Source organism: Sciurus vulgaris (assembly GCF_902686455.1).
Source record: "Sciurus vulgaris genome assembly, chromosome: 12".
Classification (NCBI taxonomy): Eukaryota; Metazoa; Chordata; class Mammalia; order Rodentia; family Sciuridae; genus Sciurus; species Sciurus vulgaris.
In genome coordinates this window covers 98161877-98176137 of record NC_136473.1, presented here as the reverse complement: position 1 = coordinate 98176137, position 14261 = coordinate 98161877, and the positions used below count along the sequence as shown (strand labels likewise).

The window sequence follows — 14261 nt, the reverse complement described above, 5'->3', positions numbered from 1 at the left end:
ATCATAATGGAAACAATATGATCAGTGACATTTATTAGTCACTTCAGTTTTTACCCAAAGGAAATTTCTCATTCTGAATTCCAACAGAAATTAGAGGTTAGAAAAAAACTGATAGTTTTCTCCAATCATTGTGAAAAAAGGTGACTTTAGGCACAGGCAAATCCAAGACCACTAACTTAAAAAGCTGAAAAACTGACTAATATGAACCCATAACGAAGCTATTATACATAGGAAAAGTGCTTTAGTCATTTACCTCTAACAAGACTTGAGAAATTTCTGTTGCTTTATAGCAGTGACCACAGCCAGTGACCCAATTTATGTCAACCCCTATACTTATCTGTTTCTATGAAATCTACTAAAATAGATCAGAGTTCAGTAACTAGAAAGTGCCTGAGCTAAGTGACAAAATGATCAAGACAGCGGAAAGGAACCAGTGAGTCCCTCCCATCATTCAAGCAGAAGCGACAGTTCTCATTCGAAAGAAACACTGCTGCTCTTATCTTTCCAAGTTGGGTCAACGGACAGAAGCAAAAACTAGAACTAATTGATCCATTCTTGATCTTAAACAGACCATCTGTATTTAGTCTGTGGCATTAGCTGCCTGGGTCACATCCTGGCCCCACCATGCACTAGCCTTGTGACCTCGGGCAAGTTATTTATATTCTCTGTGCCTCGGTTTCCTCCTGTGTAAAGGGAGAGAGTAGACTCTCTACCAGCTCCCCCAACTACCACTGGGAGTGAATGAGTTACTGTAACCAAACATTCACAGCAGGGCCTCCATAAATGTTAGCTTTCATTATGCTGATAATGAAGAAAATAAATGGACTTTATTTTCAATGTAATTTTTACTTTATTTTTGATGAACATGTACAAATTGTACATATGAATGCAGTTCAATGTAGCCCTTATAAAAACTTCATTTTGAAAGAAAAAAGTAAAGGAGATGAAACAAAACAGAAAATACTGATAGGAAATAGCAACTCTCATTTTATTTAGTAACATTTAAGTCAAAGACATGGTACACACATCATCTTGTTCACTTGTGACCATAACTCTTTGGGGGTAGTCGCTATTAGGAGTCATTTTTTAGGTGAGGAAGCTGCTTCTTAGAGGTTCACCACTGTGTTCTGATGGCACATTATCTGTGAGCCCTGGTGACACGTTCCTTCCTCCATTCTAAGCTATCAAGTCAGACAAAAGGAGAGGAAAGGTAGGAAAGCAGGCTAACAGCAAAAAAGAGACTAGAGAGTCATTGTACTTTTTCAGCCATAAACTGAAACTTATGTCCATACAGATAATATATGACATTTAATGTCAGATCGATGATAAAACATGACATCACTCTTAACCTCTGGTGCTAAAAACTATCATTAATAGTACTGGAACATTTTATAAACATTCTTGCTTACGTGAGCGTGCCTAGTTCAACATTCACCAGACTGCTATTGTTTAGGCAAGAGTGGAGGCAAAATCAAGATAATCCTTAAACAATGCAGAGATAGTGTGCAAAACGTCAGGACCAGTGAACCAGAACAAGGAGAAGCTCATGGTTGTTTGTGTTCATGTCGACAGAATCTCATCACTTAAAAATCCACAAGATGCTTCCCAATTTAGTGAAATACTTTTCAAAACTCGACCAAATGAAATGCCCAGATCATTCTGTGACTACATAGCAGTTACTGCCTTGTGACGGCTCACTCTGTGAATCCAAATGCCTCCCCACAGCAAAGAGCTGGCTCTCCAAATGACAAGCCAAATGTCTCCTTAGGGCCAACTCTATTTCCTTGTGCCCTGCTCCATTTTTCACTGTTATGGTACGTGGCCCTGCTCCCCTAAATCATAGCTTTCCAGAGTCAGATGAGGTCAGCCTTCCCTCTAAGGCCATTTCTTCATGGCTCCACTGAATTAAAGAGAAGCCACTGAAGTACACTGCCACATGTCACAGTGCCTTGCTGTTCCCTTCATCTCAGCACAGTGGTGAGTCCCCTTAACTCAGTGCATGTTTTAATTAGTGCACAAGGAACACCTTCCTTAGTTCCTTATCACAGGATTGGGATCATTGAAGGAAAACCAAGAGTTTGGTGGGTTTTGAGATTAAACAGGTCAATGTAAAAAGGGTTTTTTGTTTTTTGTTTTTTGTAAATTTTGTTTTTGGCTGGTATAAAGTATCTATAAAAATATAAACTGTCCTTTATTCAACCCAATCCCCAAAAAACAGTGCTGAGACAACTACATTCACTCTCCAACAGCAGAATCTTTCAGATCCATTTCCAGGTACTTATCTCACCTGTATGTACAATGCATATGTGATACAGTTAAGGTAAGAAAAAAAAATCACAACTCAGGGAAGTCTGAACATGATCCATGAGCCAGGTCCCCCTCAATGACACTTCTGTGAAGAAGTCTTGACCCTCAATGATCTAGGGAAGGAGTCTGATCAGATGCTGCTCCCACAAGGAGATGAACAAGAACAATGAATCTGCGCAGAGTGAGTTGCCAAGATAAAATTCAGGGGTAGTGGGCACCTAGGCTCTGTGCTCAGCAGGGTTCTGTTCGTAAAGTTCTCTGTAGCTATTTTTGACATTGGCATGTGCTGGCTTTGCAGAATGGGTAGTCAGCTTGGCATCTCAGAACACTGAATAGATTTCGGTTTTAAGAAAGTCAGTTTGGCATCTCAGAACATTGAATAGGTCTCGGGTTTAAGAAACTTGAGACAGGCATCTGGCAGAAGCCCCTTAAAGCTGTAACATCTTAAATGGAGGCATCATCTGCCCTTGAAAGGTTAGCATTCCATAACCTTCCCAGCCAAACACTCTTCTAGTGCAATCAGATGTCAGCATTCCCAGAGAGAGGCTGTGGTAGAACACAATGAGTCTGGAGATCCAGTCATCAGACCTGCCACCGGCTTCAACTCCCCAGTGGAAGCTCTGGTTAATGGCCCCAGTGCCTTTTGGTGTCCTTGCTCCCTCTTCCTGGAATGCTCCTTCTTTCCAGGTCTTAGCTGATTCCTATTCATTCTTTAAAACTCTTTTTGAACTAAGTCTCGACTCCTCTCAAGGAGAGGAGTCCATGATCACACAAGTGCTCCAGTCTAGTTTAGAAATCCTTTGGTTTTCCCCCAAATGCTGAAATACCATTCAGATCACCTTACACTGCCCTACCGGGAGCCATATTTATCTGTAAGGAGCCAAATTTGTTCAACTTTTTGTTGAATGAATACTTTCAGGTCTAGAAGGGATTAAAAACTGGCACTTTTGTTGCTATTACCTAATAAATTATAAAGGGTTTCTAAGATAGAACCAAGAGTTTTCAAAGAAGTCTTCAGTGACTAATAGATTAAGTAAGGGATTGACGAAGGGATTGCATTTCCAGGCCTCAGGCTTCTTCCTCAACTTTTGAACACCAGCCACAGCGACAAGCACCGCGAATGAGGGTAAAGGAAAACAAGTTCCAAAAGCTTTTCTACATGGAACTGGAATATCGCCCATGTAAACAGAACCAATGTCATACAGCCTGGCCTACCCAGGAATTTAGGATACACATTCATCCCTAGCTCATTCCAATCATATAAAATCTGTGAAATTCAAGAGTCAGATATAATTTTTGAAGTCATTTGTTCATATTTCCTCATTTCACTGATGTGGAGACTGATGCCCACAGATTCCACAAAACCTGCCCCAAAGTACATACGAAGCTAGTTGACAAACCACTTAAGTCTCCTCTTTGTAATTCACAGGTTTGTATGTTCTGCTTGTATCATACTCCCTCCACGCCCACATCTTTAGGGCAGTCTTTAGGGATTAAGCTTGGAGTCAAATTTCACTTTTGCCATTTATCAATTCTGTAACCTAAAGTGAATTACGGAACTGATGCAAGTCCCAGTTTCTTCTTTTATACAATAAAGATCATAATATTCCTCTTAAAAGTTTGCTGTGTGAAAAAAAGAGGAAACATCTGTAAATTGGTGGCACACCTGTGCCTGGTACCTGCCTCCCTGCCAACTTCTTATAATAAGTACTGTAAGGTTTGAAAAACTAAATAGTGCACAAAAACCAAGAGCATACTGTAAAACATCTTTTGCAAACAACAACAGCACGCAATAGAACTGACATTTTAAAATTTTTTCTTCTGGTATGGAGATGGTTAAAAAAATCCTTCTTTAAAACCTGGCTGGACCAGCGCTCGCTCCGGCTTCCCACATAATGCGCCCTTCTCCGTGGAGGCGGTCACGTATGGCGGGTATACAGTAACGCCGTGCGCAGCACAGTGCCGCACTGTATGGCTGTTTGCTTTCTCACCTCTGCACCTCTCCCACCAGGTACCTACCCTTAGGCTGCCAATTTCATCTGCTGCCTTTTTCCTCTTTTCCTGCCCACTGACACTTTAGGCATGTGTCTTTTCTGAAGTCAGCTCCTTTTATGGACAAAGAATTAAAACCTTACCAGAGTGACCGAGGCTCTGTCAACCTCAGGGACCTGAGTTTTGTCTGCGTACCTGACCACTTGTCTCTCTTGGCCAGGGTCCACTTCCTTCTCCACCTGCCCCTCACAGCCCATCTGCCTAACTTCTTGCCGCCTGATACTTGGGTTTATAAAAGATGTGAAACCCGATTGAGTTCTACAGGTGGATCAGGCAGCTACTCCTACTGATGCTCTGTCCCTCTCCGCAAAAAACCCAAGGACCAGAACCAGGGGTGTTTCATATGGTGATAACATTTGGCTGTTTCTCTCCCCGAAGGAGGCTCCATAGCGTTCCAGGACCCAGTATCCCCAGGCTCGGTTGTCATTTACTGCGGTGGGGACTGCGCCCCAGGAGGACGCACAAATAGGTGCATCCCGGAGCGCTTGGAGAAGACCCGGCCCACCGCAGTGTGGCTGGGGCACACCTAATCTTGATCCCTGAGTCAGATCCTCAACCTACCCTGGCCCCCCGAGGAGAACCAGAAGCTACTTTTCCAGTCTCTGAAGCGGCGGCAGAAGCCCGGCACCAAGAAGTCAGAGCGGCGCGCTGTCTGCCACCCCAGCCAGTGCGGACCCCCCTTGTCAACAGAAGTTATGTTCCATAGCCCCCGTCCGGAGGGACCGCGACGAGTACTCAATCCCCTCATCCAGGGCTAGGGGTCTGAAGAAAACTCCCAGAATTGAAAGGGAGGGAGTTGAAAGTCTTCCTGGTGGTGGTGGTGGTGGTGGGGTCTCCCCAATTCCCTTGTGGCGGAAGGGGTGATGAGGAGGGCGAGGTCACCCTGTCGGTACATCACCCATAATCTCTCCAGCGGGCCGGTTATCCCTAGCACCCCTAGAGCACACAGACCTGCGCGTCCTTCCTCAGCGCCACCTCGCGATCCCAAGGACCCCGCAGACCGCGTGGGGTGTGCGCCCAGACGTCCAGCGTGCCCTCGCCCGGGCGTGGGGCTCAGTCCCTGCTCCGCAGCCGCTCCCGCCACCCGCCGCGGCCGCCGGTGGCCGTGCCCGCTCACCATATGGCCATCCTGCTCTTGGGGTAATCCAGCCGCTCCAGGCAGCCGAGGAAGTGAGGCAGCGTGTGCGCAGCGTTGCGGGCGAGGATGGCCACGAGCACCGTGGGTTTCTGCAGGGGCGACTCTGGGAAAACCAGCGCCTCTTCTTCATCATCTGCCGAGTCCGGCTCGGCGGCAAACCGCGCTCGGCAGCCGCCTCCGAGCAGGGTCAAGGACAGGAGCAGCAGCGACCAGGCGAGGGTGGCGGCGGGGCGCGCAGCCATGTTCCGGACTGGGGCCGGCGGCGGGCAGGTCCTGCCGCGAGCGCCGAGCCCGGCTGCCCGAGGGCGCCAGAGGCCGCCGGGAGGGGAGGCGGCGGCTCTCGGGGAGCGAGGAGGCTGCCAGCGGCGGCCGGGGGATGCGGCTGGCTCAGGCCGGCCGGCGCGCGCTCGCTGGCACCGACTCCGGCAGCTCCCAGGACCCTCCCGCCGCCGCCGCCGCCGCCGCCGCCGCCGCAGCCCAGGCCCTGACGCCGGTGCGCACCGCGTACCTGCCCCGCCAGCGCTCGCCTGCGGCTCAAGCTAGCAGACGGTGGTGGCGTGGGGCTGTTTGTCCGGAGTCCTGCGGAAAGTTCCTCTCGTCCAGGCTCAGCCGGTACAGATGAGGTCTGTGGCTTCCCCCCAAGCTGCGAGGTGTGGCCGTGTCTGCCAATGGGCGTGTGTGTGAGTGTGTGTGTGTGTGTGTGTGTGTGTGTGTGTGTGTGTGTGTGTGTACACACATAACGGTACAACCCAAGAAAATTTATTCTGCTTCTGCAAACCGCAGTCTGAAGTCCTTCACAGTGATGCAATGTATCCAGTTTTTCATAATGCACCTATTGACAAATGAGTCAAATTCTGAAATGGAAAGTCACCCCAACTATTCACGACTATGATAAACAATTTTTAAACTACCGCAAAGGCAGAATGTTTGCATTTCCTTAAGACACCTGACTTCTCCTGAAATTTATTCTTGACTAAGTAAACACCCAGTAACACCAAATTTGAAGACGTGGAGAATTACCCGAGGAGTCCGAGTAGGCCCCTAAAAATAAAAGGAAACTCTTTACAGGACAGTTTTCTGAAGCCGAGCTCCAAGTAAGGATGGGTGGGAAAGATGCGACTCATTTAGATATTTTCTTGTTTGGTAATGGCCCAAACTAACAAAGAATAACAGGGAAAATCCACACATATTGAAGAGCAGAGAGAAGAAAGATCGCAGGTAGAATTCAATCAGCACTATGAAATTGCTAGGATTCACTCGGAAAGGATATTCACTCGTGAAGATAGCAAAGGGAAGCGAGTATGGAATGTAAAGTTCCTTCTGTGTGCACTCCTGTAGCCTTGCATCCAAGTGTGGAGGAGCCCACTATTCCTCGGCTCTGTCCTATGGTCTATGTACTTTAGTGTCATCCTCTCAACTCTGTTAAGACTTGGTCACTCTCCTTTGACCTGTTCAGTTCCTGGGAAGACCATGGCTTCCTCCATCCAATTCCCTTTCAACACCCTTGTCTCTAGCCAACATCCTCCCTGCACCCCTTACTTGCAGGTTCCTACTGTCTCCAGGGTGTTTAACCTCTGTTTCCCTTTTTACCTTTTTGCCATCATTTATCTCCACTGTCCACTGAATTTTCATCTGGTGCCTTTCCACCAATTCTTTCTCTCAACCTAAAACCCTTAGTCCCAGGGCTCCTCTTACTCAAAAACCAAAACCCCCAAAACCCCTTTGGCCATCTCCTTGAAAGAGAGGTTTACCGTCCTTTCTAACTTCATCTCTCATCCCTACCACCACAGGCAGTATCTCTCCAGCTCTCCTGACTGAGACTGTTCTGGCAGATCCCACCAATGACCTCAGTGTTGGCAAATTCAGTGACTTCTCTTGGATTCTCACTTTCCCTGACCTCTGTTACATAATCTCTTCTCCAAGATTTCCTCTGATCCTACTTGTCCACATGCCCCTTCCCTGTGTACCCGTTTCCCATGTGCTGATCCTCTGGGCCTTGGGGTCTCCTGGGGTAATTTCATTCTCCAAATATATGTCTCCTGCCCTATCCTCATCTCTATATTCATACTCTTATATCTAACAGCCTAACGACATTGCTTTCCTCCGCCATCCTACGGGAACTGTGCTGCTCTTAAGGGACATACAATCTTGTAGAGAAATTTGAGTTAAATATTTCTTGCAAGTGTCACAACAGAAGTATGCACCAGCTACAGCAGAGGAACAGAGGAAGGCCTGCCTGGTCACTTCTACAGGGAGGGTGATGGAGGGACTAGAAGAAGTATCTCACAGAGATAATTCCCATCTTACTCTGTCTTCTTTCTTTTCTCTCCTTAGCCTATGTCCCATGAGATGTTGAAGACGAGGATTCCCACGCCTTAGAGACACTTGGTTAAATATTCACCATCGTTCACGGTACTGCACGCAGGGAGATTAAAGCCAGAAGACCACATTTCTGTCTTATTTTCCTTCTGCTACCTGAAGTCCTCAGCTTATCTGAGCTCATTTTTTCAATGGATGAAACACCTAAAACCTGTGCTGGGCCCTGTGACCTCTACTGATATTATAATGAAATCAACTCCACAGAGTTCTCCCGAAAGAATCATCGTCTGGTCTGTAGAAGAAATCAAACTTTTCCTAGTCGTATAAATTGCAAAACAACCATTTAAAACTTTTAGTCAACTTAGAGTGCTAATGTAGTCCCTGAGAATATCAAGGGCTCAGCAGGGTGTGTTAACAGAAGATCATTTTAAATATGGAAGTGGAGTGGGGTGGGAAAGGAGGAGGAGAAGCTTAGGAAAAGTTGAGTCCCCATTTTACTCACAGACTTGTTCCATAAATTCTTTAGAAAGCAGTGATATGGACCTTGGATTTTTTGCTCTCACAGAACCAAAGACAGTTGCTCTAAGACAGTTAATTGGTAAAACCTAATTAAAATAAAAGCCAACTGTATTTTTAAAATATCCATTGCTTGTGATGCTCTCTCCATGGAAACTGATGGGAAGTGAGGGTTATGCACACATTTTTGTCCCCACTGCCACTGGGATGCTCCAATAATTCCCATATGAAGTTGGAAGAAAAAGCACTTTCTCTCATATCCCCTCCTCACACTCTTCCAGCACAGGGAGCTTCCTTTGGGGACCATAACACCTCACTGACTCTCACCCTTAGCATAGTAGTGGCAGGAGCAGAGCCTCTGAGGTGGGCAGAGGGATTCCTATAGGAAAACTTCTCAAGGTTTCAGCAGATCCAACAGGCAAGAAGAAGAGGAAATAAAGGCCTTTGTGGCAGCTGTGTCATGTAGAAAGAGCAACAGATGCTTGAATTGAATTTCCATCTCATTTGTGTCAGTTATTTTCTTTGTGACCTTGGAGAGTGGAAGAACTCTCTGAAAATCAATTTCTGCCTGTTTAAAAAAAGAAAGTGAAGACTTGCCTCGTTTTTTCATTCAACAAACATTTATAAAATTATTTAACATCACTCATTTGGGTTTTGAGCATTTGAATCCCCCGGGGGCGGGGAGGAAGGAAAGATTCCTTGCCTCCATATAGACCTGCTGGGCTGCAGCTCGCAGAGAGAAGTGTGAGGCCAAGTCATCCAGGTTTGTCCACCATATCTTCCTTTTACTACCTGGCTTGTTTTATCCCCCTGCCTTATCCACTTGCCTTGTCACTTGAACTGACAAGTATGCCAATTTCAACATACTTCCTTGAGAAAAGAATCTTGGGCAATATCTTCTGTCATTCCTACATTTTCAAATTGATCAGATCAGATTTTGTAATTTTAACACCTAAACCAAGATGCCCTCTAAGAAGTCTTGATGGCAGAGATTGACTGAATGGGATCCTCATTTGGAGCATGGAACACTGATGACAAATCAAGTTCCATGGATTTCTGGTGGGTTAGAGGACTTTGGGTCCTAAAATGGGAAAGGAAATGAGGGAGGAAGAGCAGTTACTGAGTTGCGAAGAGCTCAAGTTAAACTGTCTCAAAGTTTTGTCTCTGAAAAATGAGTGTGTCTGAAAGAAAGGACAGAGGGTAGAGCGGGGACAGAGGTTGAATTCCAAGTAAGTGGAACTGCACAGCAAGGAATGAAACAGCACAGCATGTCTGAGAAACTGCACTGGAGGTATATGGAGCATGGCCGGAGGGTAGCATGGGAAGCAGAAGGAAAGCTGGAAAGTGATATGGGCTTATACAATTCAATATATAATTATTTCCTAAAATGGGCAAAGGGTTTGAATACATCTTTCTCCAAAGAAGATATATAAAAGACTCTAGTAATCATAAGGGAAATGCAAATCAAAACTATAGTAACACCCCACACCCCCTAGGATGGCTACTATCAAAAAATAGGAAATAGCAATCATTGGAGAGGATGTAGAAAAACGGGAACCCTTTTGCACTGGTGGTAGGAATGTTAAAAGCTACAGCTGCTATGGAAAATAGCATGACAGTTTCTCAAGAAATTAAAAATAGAATTAACCATATGATCCAACAATTCCAATTTCCCTTCTGAGCATATAACCAAAAGAATTGAAATCAAGGTCTCAAAGAGATATTTGTACACCCATGTTCATAGCAGCATTATTCAAAATAGCTAAGAGGCAGAAGCCATCCGATGACTGATGAATGAATAAGCAACTTATGTATATGCCCACAATGAAATATTATGAAGGAAGAAAATTGTGACATAAGCTACAACATGTCAATCTGAAGGATATTAGACTAAGTGAAATAAGTAAGCTTATCACAAAAAGACATATACTGTATGATTCCACATACATGTGGAACGAAGAGTAGGACAAATCATAGAGACAGAGATTAGAATAGTGGTTGCCAGGGGCCGGGGTAGGGGAAATAGGGAGTTACTGTTTAGGAAATATGAAGTTTTAGTTTTACAAGATGAAAAGCGTTTTTAGAAATGGATAGTAGTGATAGCTGCGCAATATATGAATATATTAACACTACTGAACTATACATTTAAAAATGGTCAAGATGTAAATTCCATTATATGTATTTTATCACAATAAAATTGGAAAAAATCAATCAACACAATTTGCTGTATTGGTAAACTTAAACACATGATTATCTCAAGAGAAGCAGAAAAAGCATTTTACAAACCCAACATAACAATCCTCATTGAAACTCTTGTATATACACAGAATTACAAGGGACCATTCTTAACCTGAAAAGGACATCTACAAAAAGCCTACGGCTAACATCATACTTAATGGTGAAAGACAGAAAGGGTTGCCCTTAAGATCAGGGACAACAAGAATGTCAGATCTCATCACTTCTGCTCCATGTTGTACTGGAGGATTTGGACAAGGAAGGAAGAAAGGAAAGGCGGAAGGAAGAAATGAAGGAAGGAAGGGGAGGAAGGGATGGAAAGAGGAGGGAGGGCTTGAAAGGAGCAGGGAGGGGCATTTAAAACCAGGTTAATATCCTGTAAGAGATATTTTAACATGAATATGGAGGGTTGGATTTGTCCTCCTAGGCCAAAGGCTTTAAAATTCAATGATTTGTTAAAATCTATTTTAACTTTTTAAAATGTTGGAAATGGAAAAAAGAAAGAAAGAAAAAGCTCCTATAATCTACTACCCGGTCACAACCACTATTAAGATTTTGGAGTAATTTTAATATGGTATTTTCAATTTGCAAATTTTCAGTGTAGATTCCTGCTCTGTCCTCAGTAAGCCATGTTGATAGCAGATGTTGAATAAAGAGCTAGAGACAGAGGTGGGAGTTTTTTGAACCTTGAATTGCTTTCATTGCCTTTTCATATCGTCAAAGCCAGTTACATGAATATAACTCCTAAGGTTTTTGTTGTTGCTTTGTTTAAAGTGTAAGCAGCCCTTTAAAAATTAAATATATTGTATCGAGATTTTGTAAATGGGGAATTCAGCTTGCACTCTTAAATTTATGGGGAGTAAAGAATAACATCTGGATTATTCTAAATTTCTTTCTACCTGATGGAGACCCCTCATATATGCTCCTGCATATGAATAGCAAAATATCAGAACTTTCTAAAGATTTAATTAGAATAATTAATATCTCACCCATTCTGGAAACACAAAGAATGGGAAATTTCATGGTTTGTGTTTAAAAAAGGAAGATATATATGCAAACAACTAATGAATGAAAAGCTGATCTAGAATGCTAGCCTACATTTCTTAGTTTGAGATCATTGTCTTATAAATAGTATGAAAAAGCTTTTTCTTCTTGTTCCTTTTTTAAAAACACATTAAAGATCTGCATCATAATTCAATGTTTTCTTTTCCTCTTGAGACTCTAACTGAATTAATACGTCTCTGCCTAGATACTGCAGATTTTTTTTTGGTAAGAATAAATGGTCTGACTCAGGATATCAAGTTGGGAAATCAGTACAGCAAGTGCCAGATTACACAGAATTTGATTAAATGCAATATACTCTGGAGGGAACTTTGTTGTTACTTACTTAGCTTTTTTTTTTCTAACCACTTTGCTTCTCTAATAGAATGAACTATTGAAGCATTTACAAAAGGAGAGCTCCCTCATTCTATCAGAAGCTGAAATTTTACCCTGTTCTCAGATTTCACTCTAGAGTGAAACCATAGCCATTCGATTCTCTACTTTAAACACCTGGTTGTCTAAGTGTCCCCAAATGCTTTGTGTTCACTTATAGCCATTTCCAATCAGCAAGGCCTATTTAAAATCTTTCATTGCTTAATCTGGAAGTCAAGGGACACTCCATTTTCATTCTTCAACTCTTTAAATGACAATGATATTAAAAGTCAGAAGCATTTAATACTTTTAAATACTTGAATATATCATATTTTTCTAAGCAATAATACTTAGTCTATATGCTAAAGAATGGTACTTATTTGTAGCTTTTTCAGTTTATGGTTCTTTCTTTATTCTTCTGCCTCTCCCCAAACCCCAGCCCCTTTTCATCTTAAACTTAAGCTGGAAATTTTTCTTTCAAGATGTCTGAGCCTTATTCACACAGGATCTGATTCCATTAGATCTCATTACTGATTTATAAAATTTCCCCTTTCCTCAGATTAGCAACAAAATGCACTTGATGCTTCTATAAATACCATCATATCATCAAATCTTTAGGGACCAGAGAGATTTATTTACTTCCAATTATTTGAATCATTGTCAGTGTTGAGTGCTTCAATAAGTCTACCAATGTCAGTGCTGTTTCCTTCTTTGGGGTTTAGTAGCTGCTTTGGGTGGCAAAGGTTAATGATTTCATTTAAATGCAACATATTCTAGGGCAGTTTATGAATCTCATCAGTGGCTTCTCTTTGTAGGTAATGTGGTATGTTTCAATGGAGTCAAGGTTTTCTCCCTTTCTTTGACTTTCCTTGTTTGGAACAGGGCAGGCACCATTGTGTTTATTTTTGTTGGTGTTCATTCAGCATCTTGTACTGGCAATTTTTTGTCTTATCAAATTAAGGAAACACTTGGCCATTATTTCTTCATATTTTTTCTGCCCCACTTTTTTCTCTTGCTGTTGTTCCATTTACATGTATGCTGAATTGTTTAATATTATGTTAGCCTGAGTCCTTGTTCATTTTTAAAAACCAATTTTCTCTTTGGTTCCCCACCGCATGATTTCTTATTGCTCTACTTTCAAGTTTGCTTACTTCTTCCTCTGTAGTTTCCTTTCCTTTTGAACTTTTTAATATATATATATATATATATATATATATATATATATATATATATATATATTGTACCAGGGATTGACCCAAGAGGCACTTAACCGCTGAGCCACATCCCCAGCCCTTTTTTATATTTTATTTAGAAACAGGGTCTCACTGAATTGCTTAGGACCTCACTAAGTTGCTGAGGTTGGCTTTGAACTTGGAATTCTCCTGCCTCAGTCTCCTGAGCTGCTGGGATATAACACACTGAGCCACTGCAACAGGTAACTTTTAACATTTCTGAAAAAAATATTCTTCAGTTACAGGAAGTCCATTTGATTTTTAAAAGTTCCCGCTGCCGCCCCTCTGCTGAGATTTTGTATTTCTCTTGGGATTTTCATCTACTGAAGACACATTTTGTTTGACTTCATCGGGGATAGTTATAATAGTCACTTTCAACAGTAGTTTCTTAGTCTATCATATTTGGAGGTAAAAATTCTACCCTGCCCAGGACTTCCAATTTTGAGTCATGTCTTGTCCTGGTTCATGTGATGACCTAACTACTCCCTACTTCGGTTCTTGCCTGCCTTAGAGTGATCCTATGTCCATCTACGACTTAAAAAAAAAAAAAAAAAAAGTAACAGGAGCCTCCAAAGGCTCCCCATTTCACTCAGTAAATCCCTAAGTGTTTATAATGTCCTAACTGCTGGTCTAAACTGCTCGTCCTTGGCTTCCAGGTCACCTGCTTATGCGGATTGATATTCCGCCTTTCTGACCACCCATTCAACGACTGTGCTTCTTACCTTGTCTGCCCTAAACATATGGCTCTGCTTAAATTTCTGACAAGGTCATTGAATGAGGCCCCCCGCAGCCCTGCTCCCAGGAATGGAGAACGCAAAGAGGAGTTAAGTGCCCCCACTTTTTTCGAGAGACCTGCAAGGAGCACCGACTTAAAGAGGGTTAAGGGCTTCTGGGCTCAGGGTGCTCCAGAACCTCCTTCGCGCTGTAGTCGCCCAAATTTGAATAGAAGAGAGCCCAACTAGAGAGAGATCGCGCAGCTGCTAACCACCTGGTCAGAGGGAGTGACTGATCCAACTTGCCTTCCTGAGCCCTCGGAGCAGGCGCGGCGG

At 43.1% G+C, this 14261-nt stretch overlaps 1 protein-coding gene across 1 annotated transcript in view; it reads right to left on the bottom strand.

The window, feature by feature from the left end:
- Positions 1 to 6093, bottom strand: part of COLGALT2 (collagen beta(1-O)galactosyltransferase 2) — a 126555-nt gene extending 120462 nt beyond the window's left edge. Inside the window, exon 1 of the mRNA XM_079108040.1 lies at positions 5477 to 6093. Coding sequence (XP_078964166.1) covers positions 5477 to 5739 — 263 coding nt within the window. The 5' untranslated portion in view covers positions 5740 to 6093. The remainder of the gene's footprint in view (positions 1 to 5476) is intronic.
- Between the last annotated feature and the right edge of the window lie 8168 nt (positions 6094 to 14261).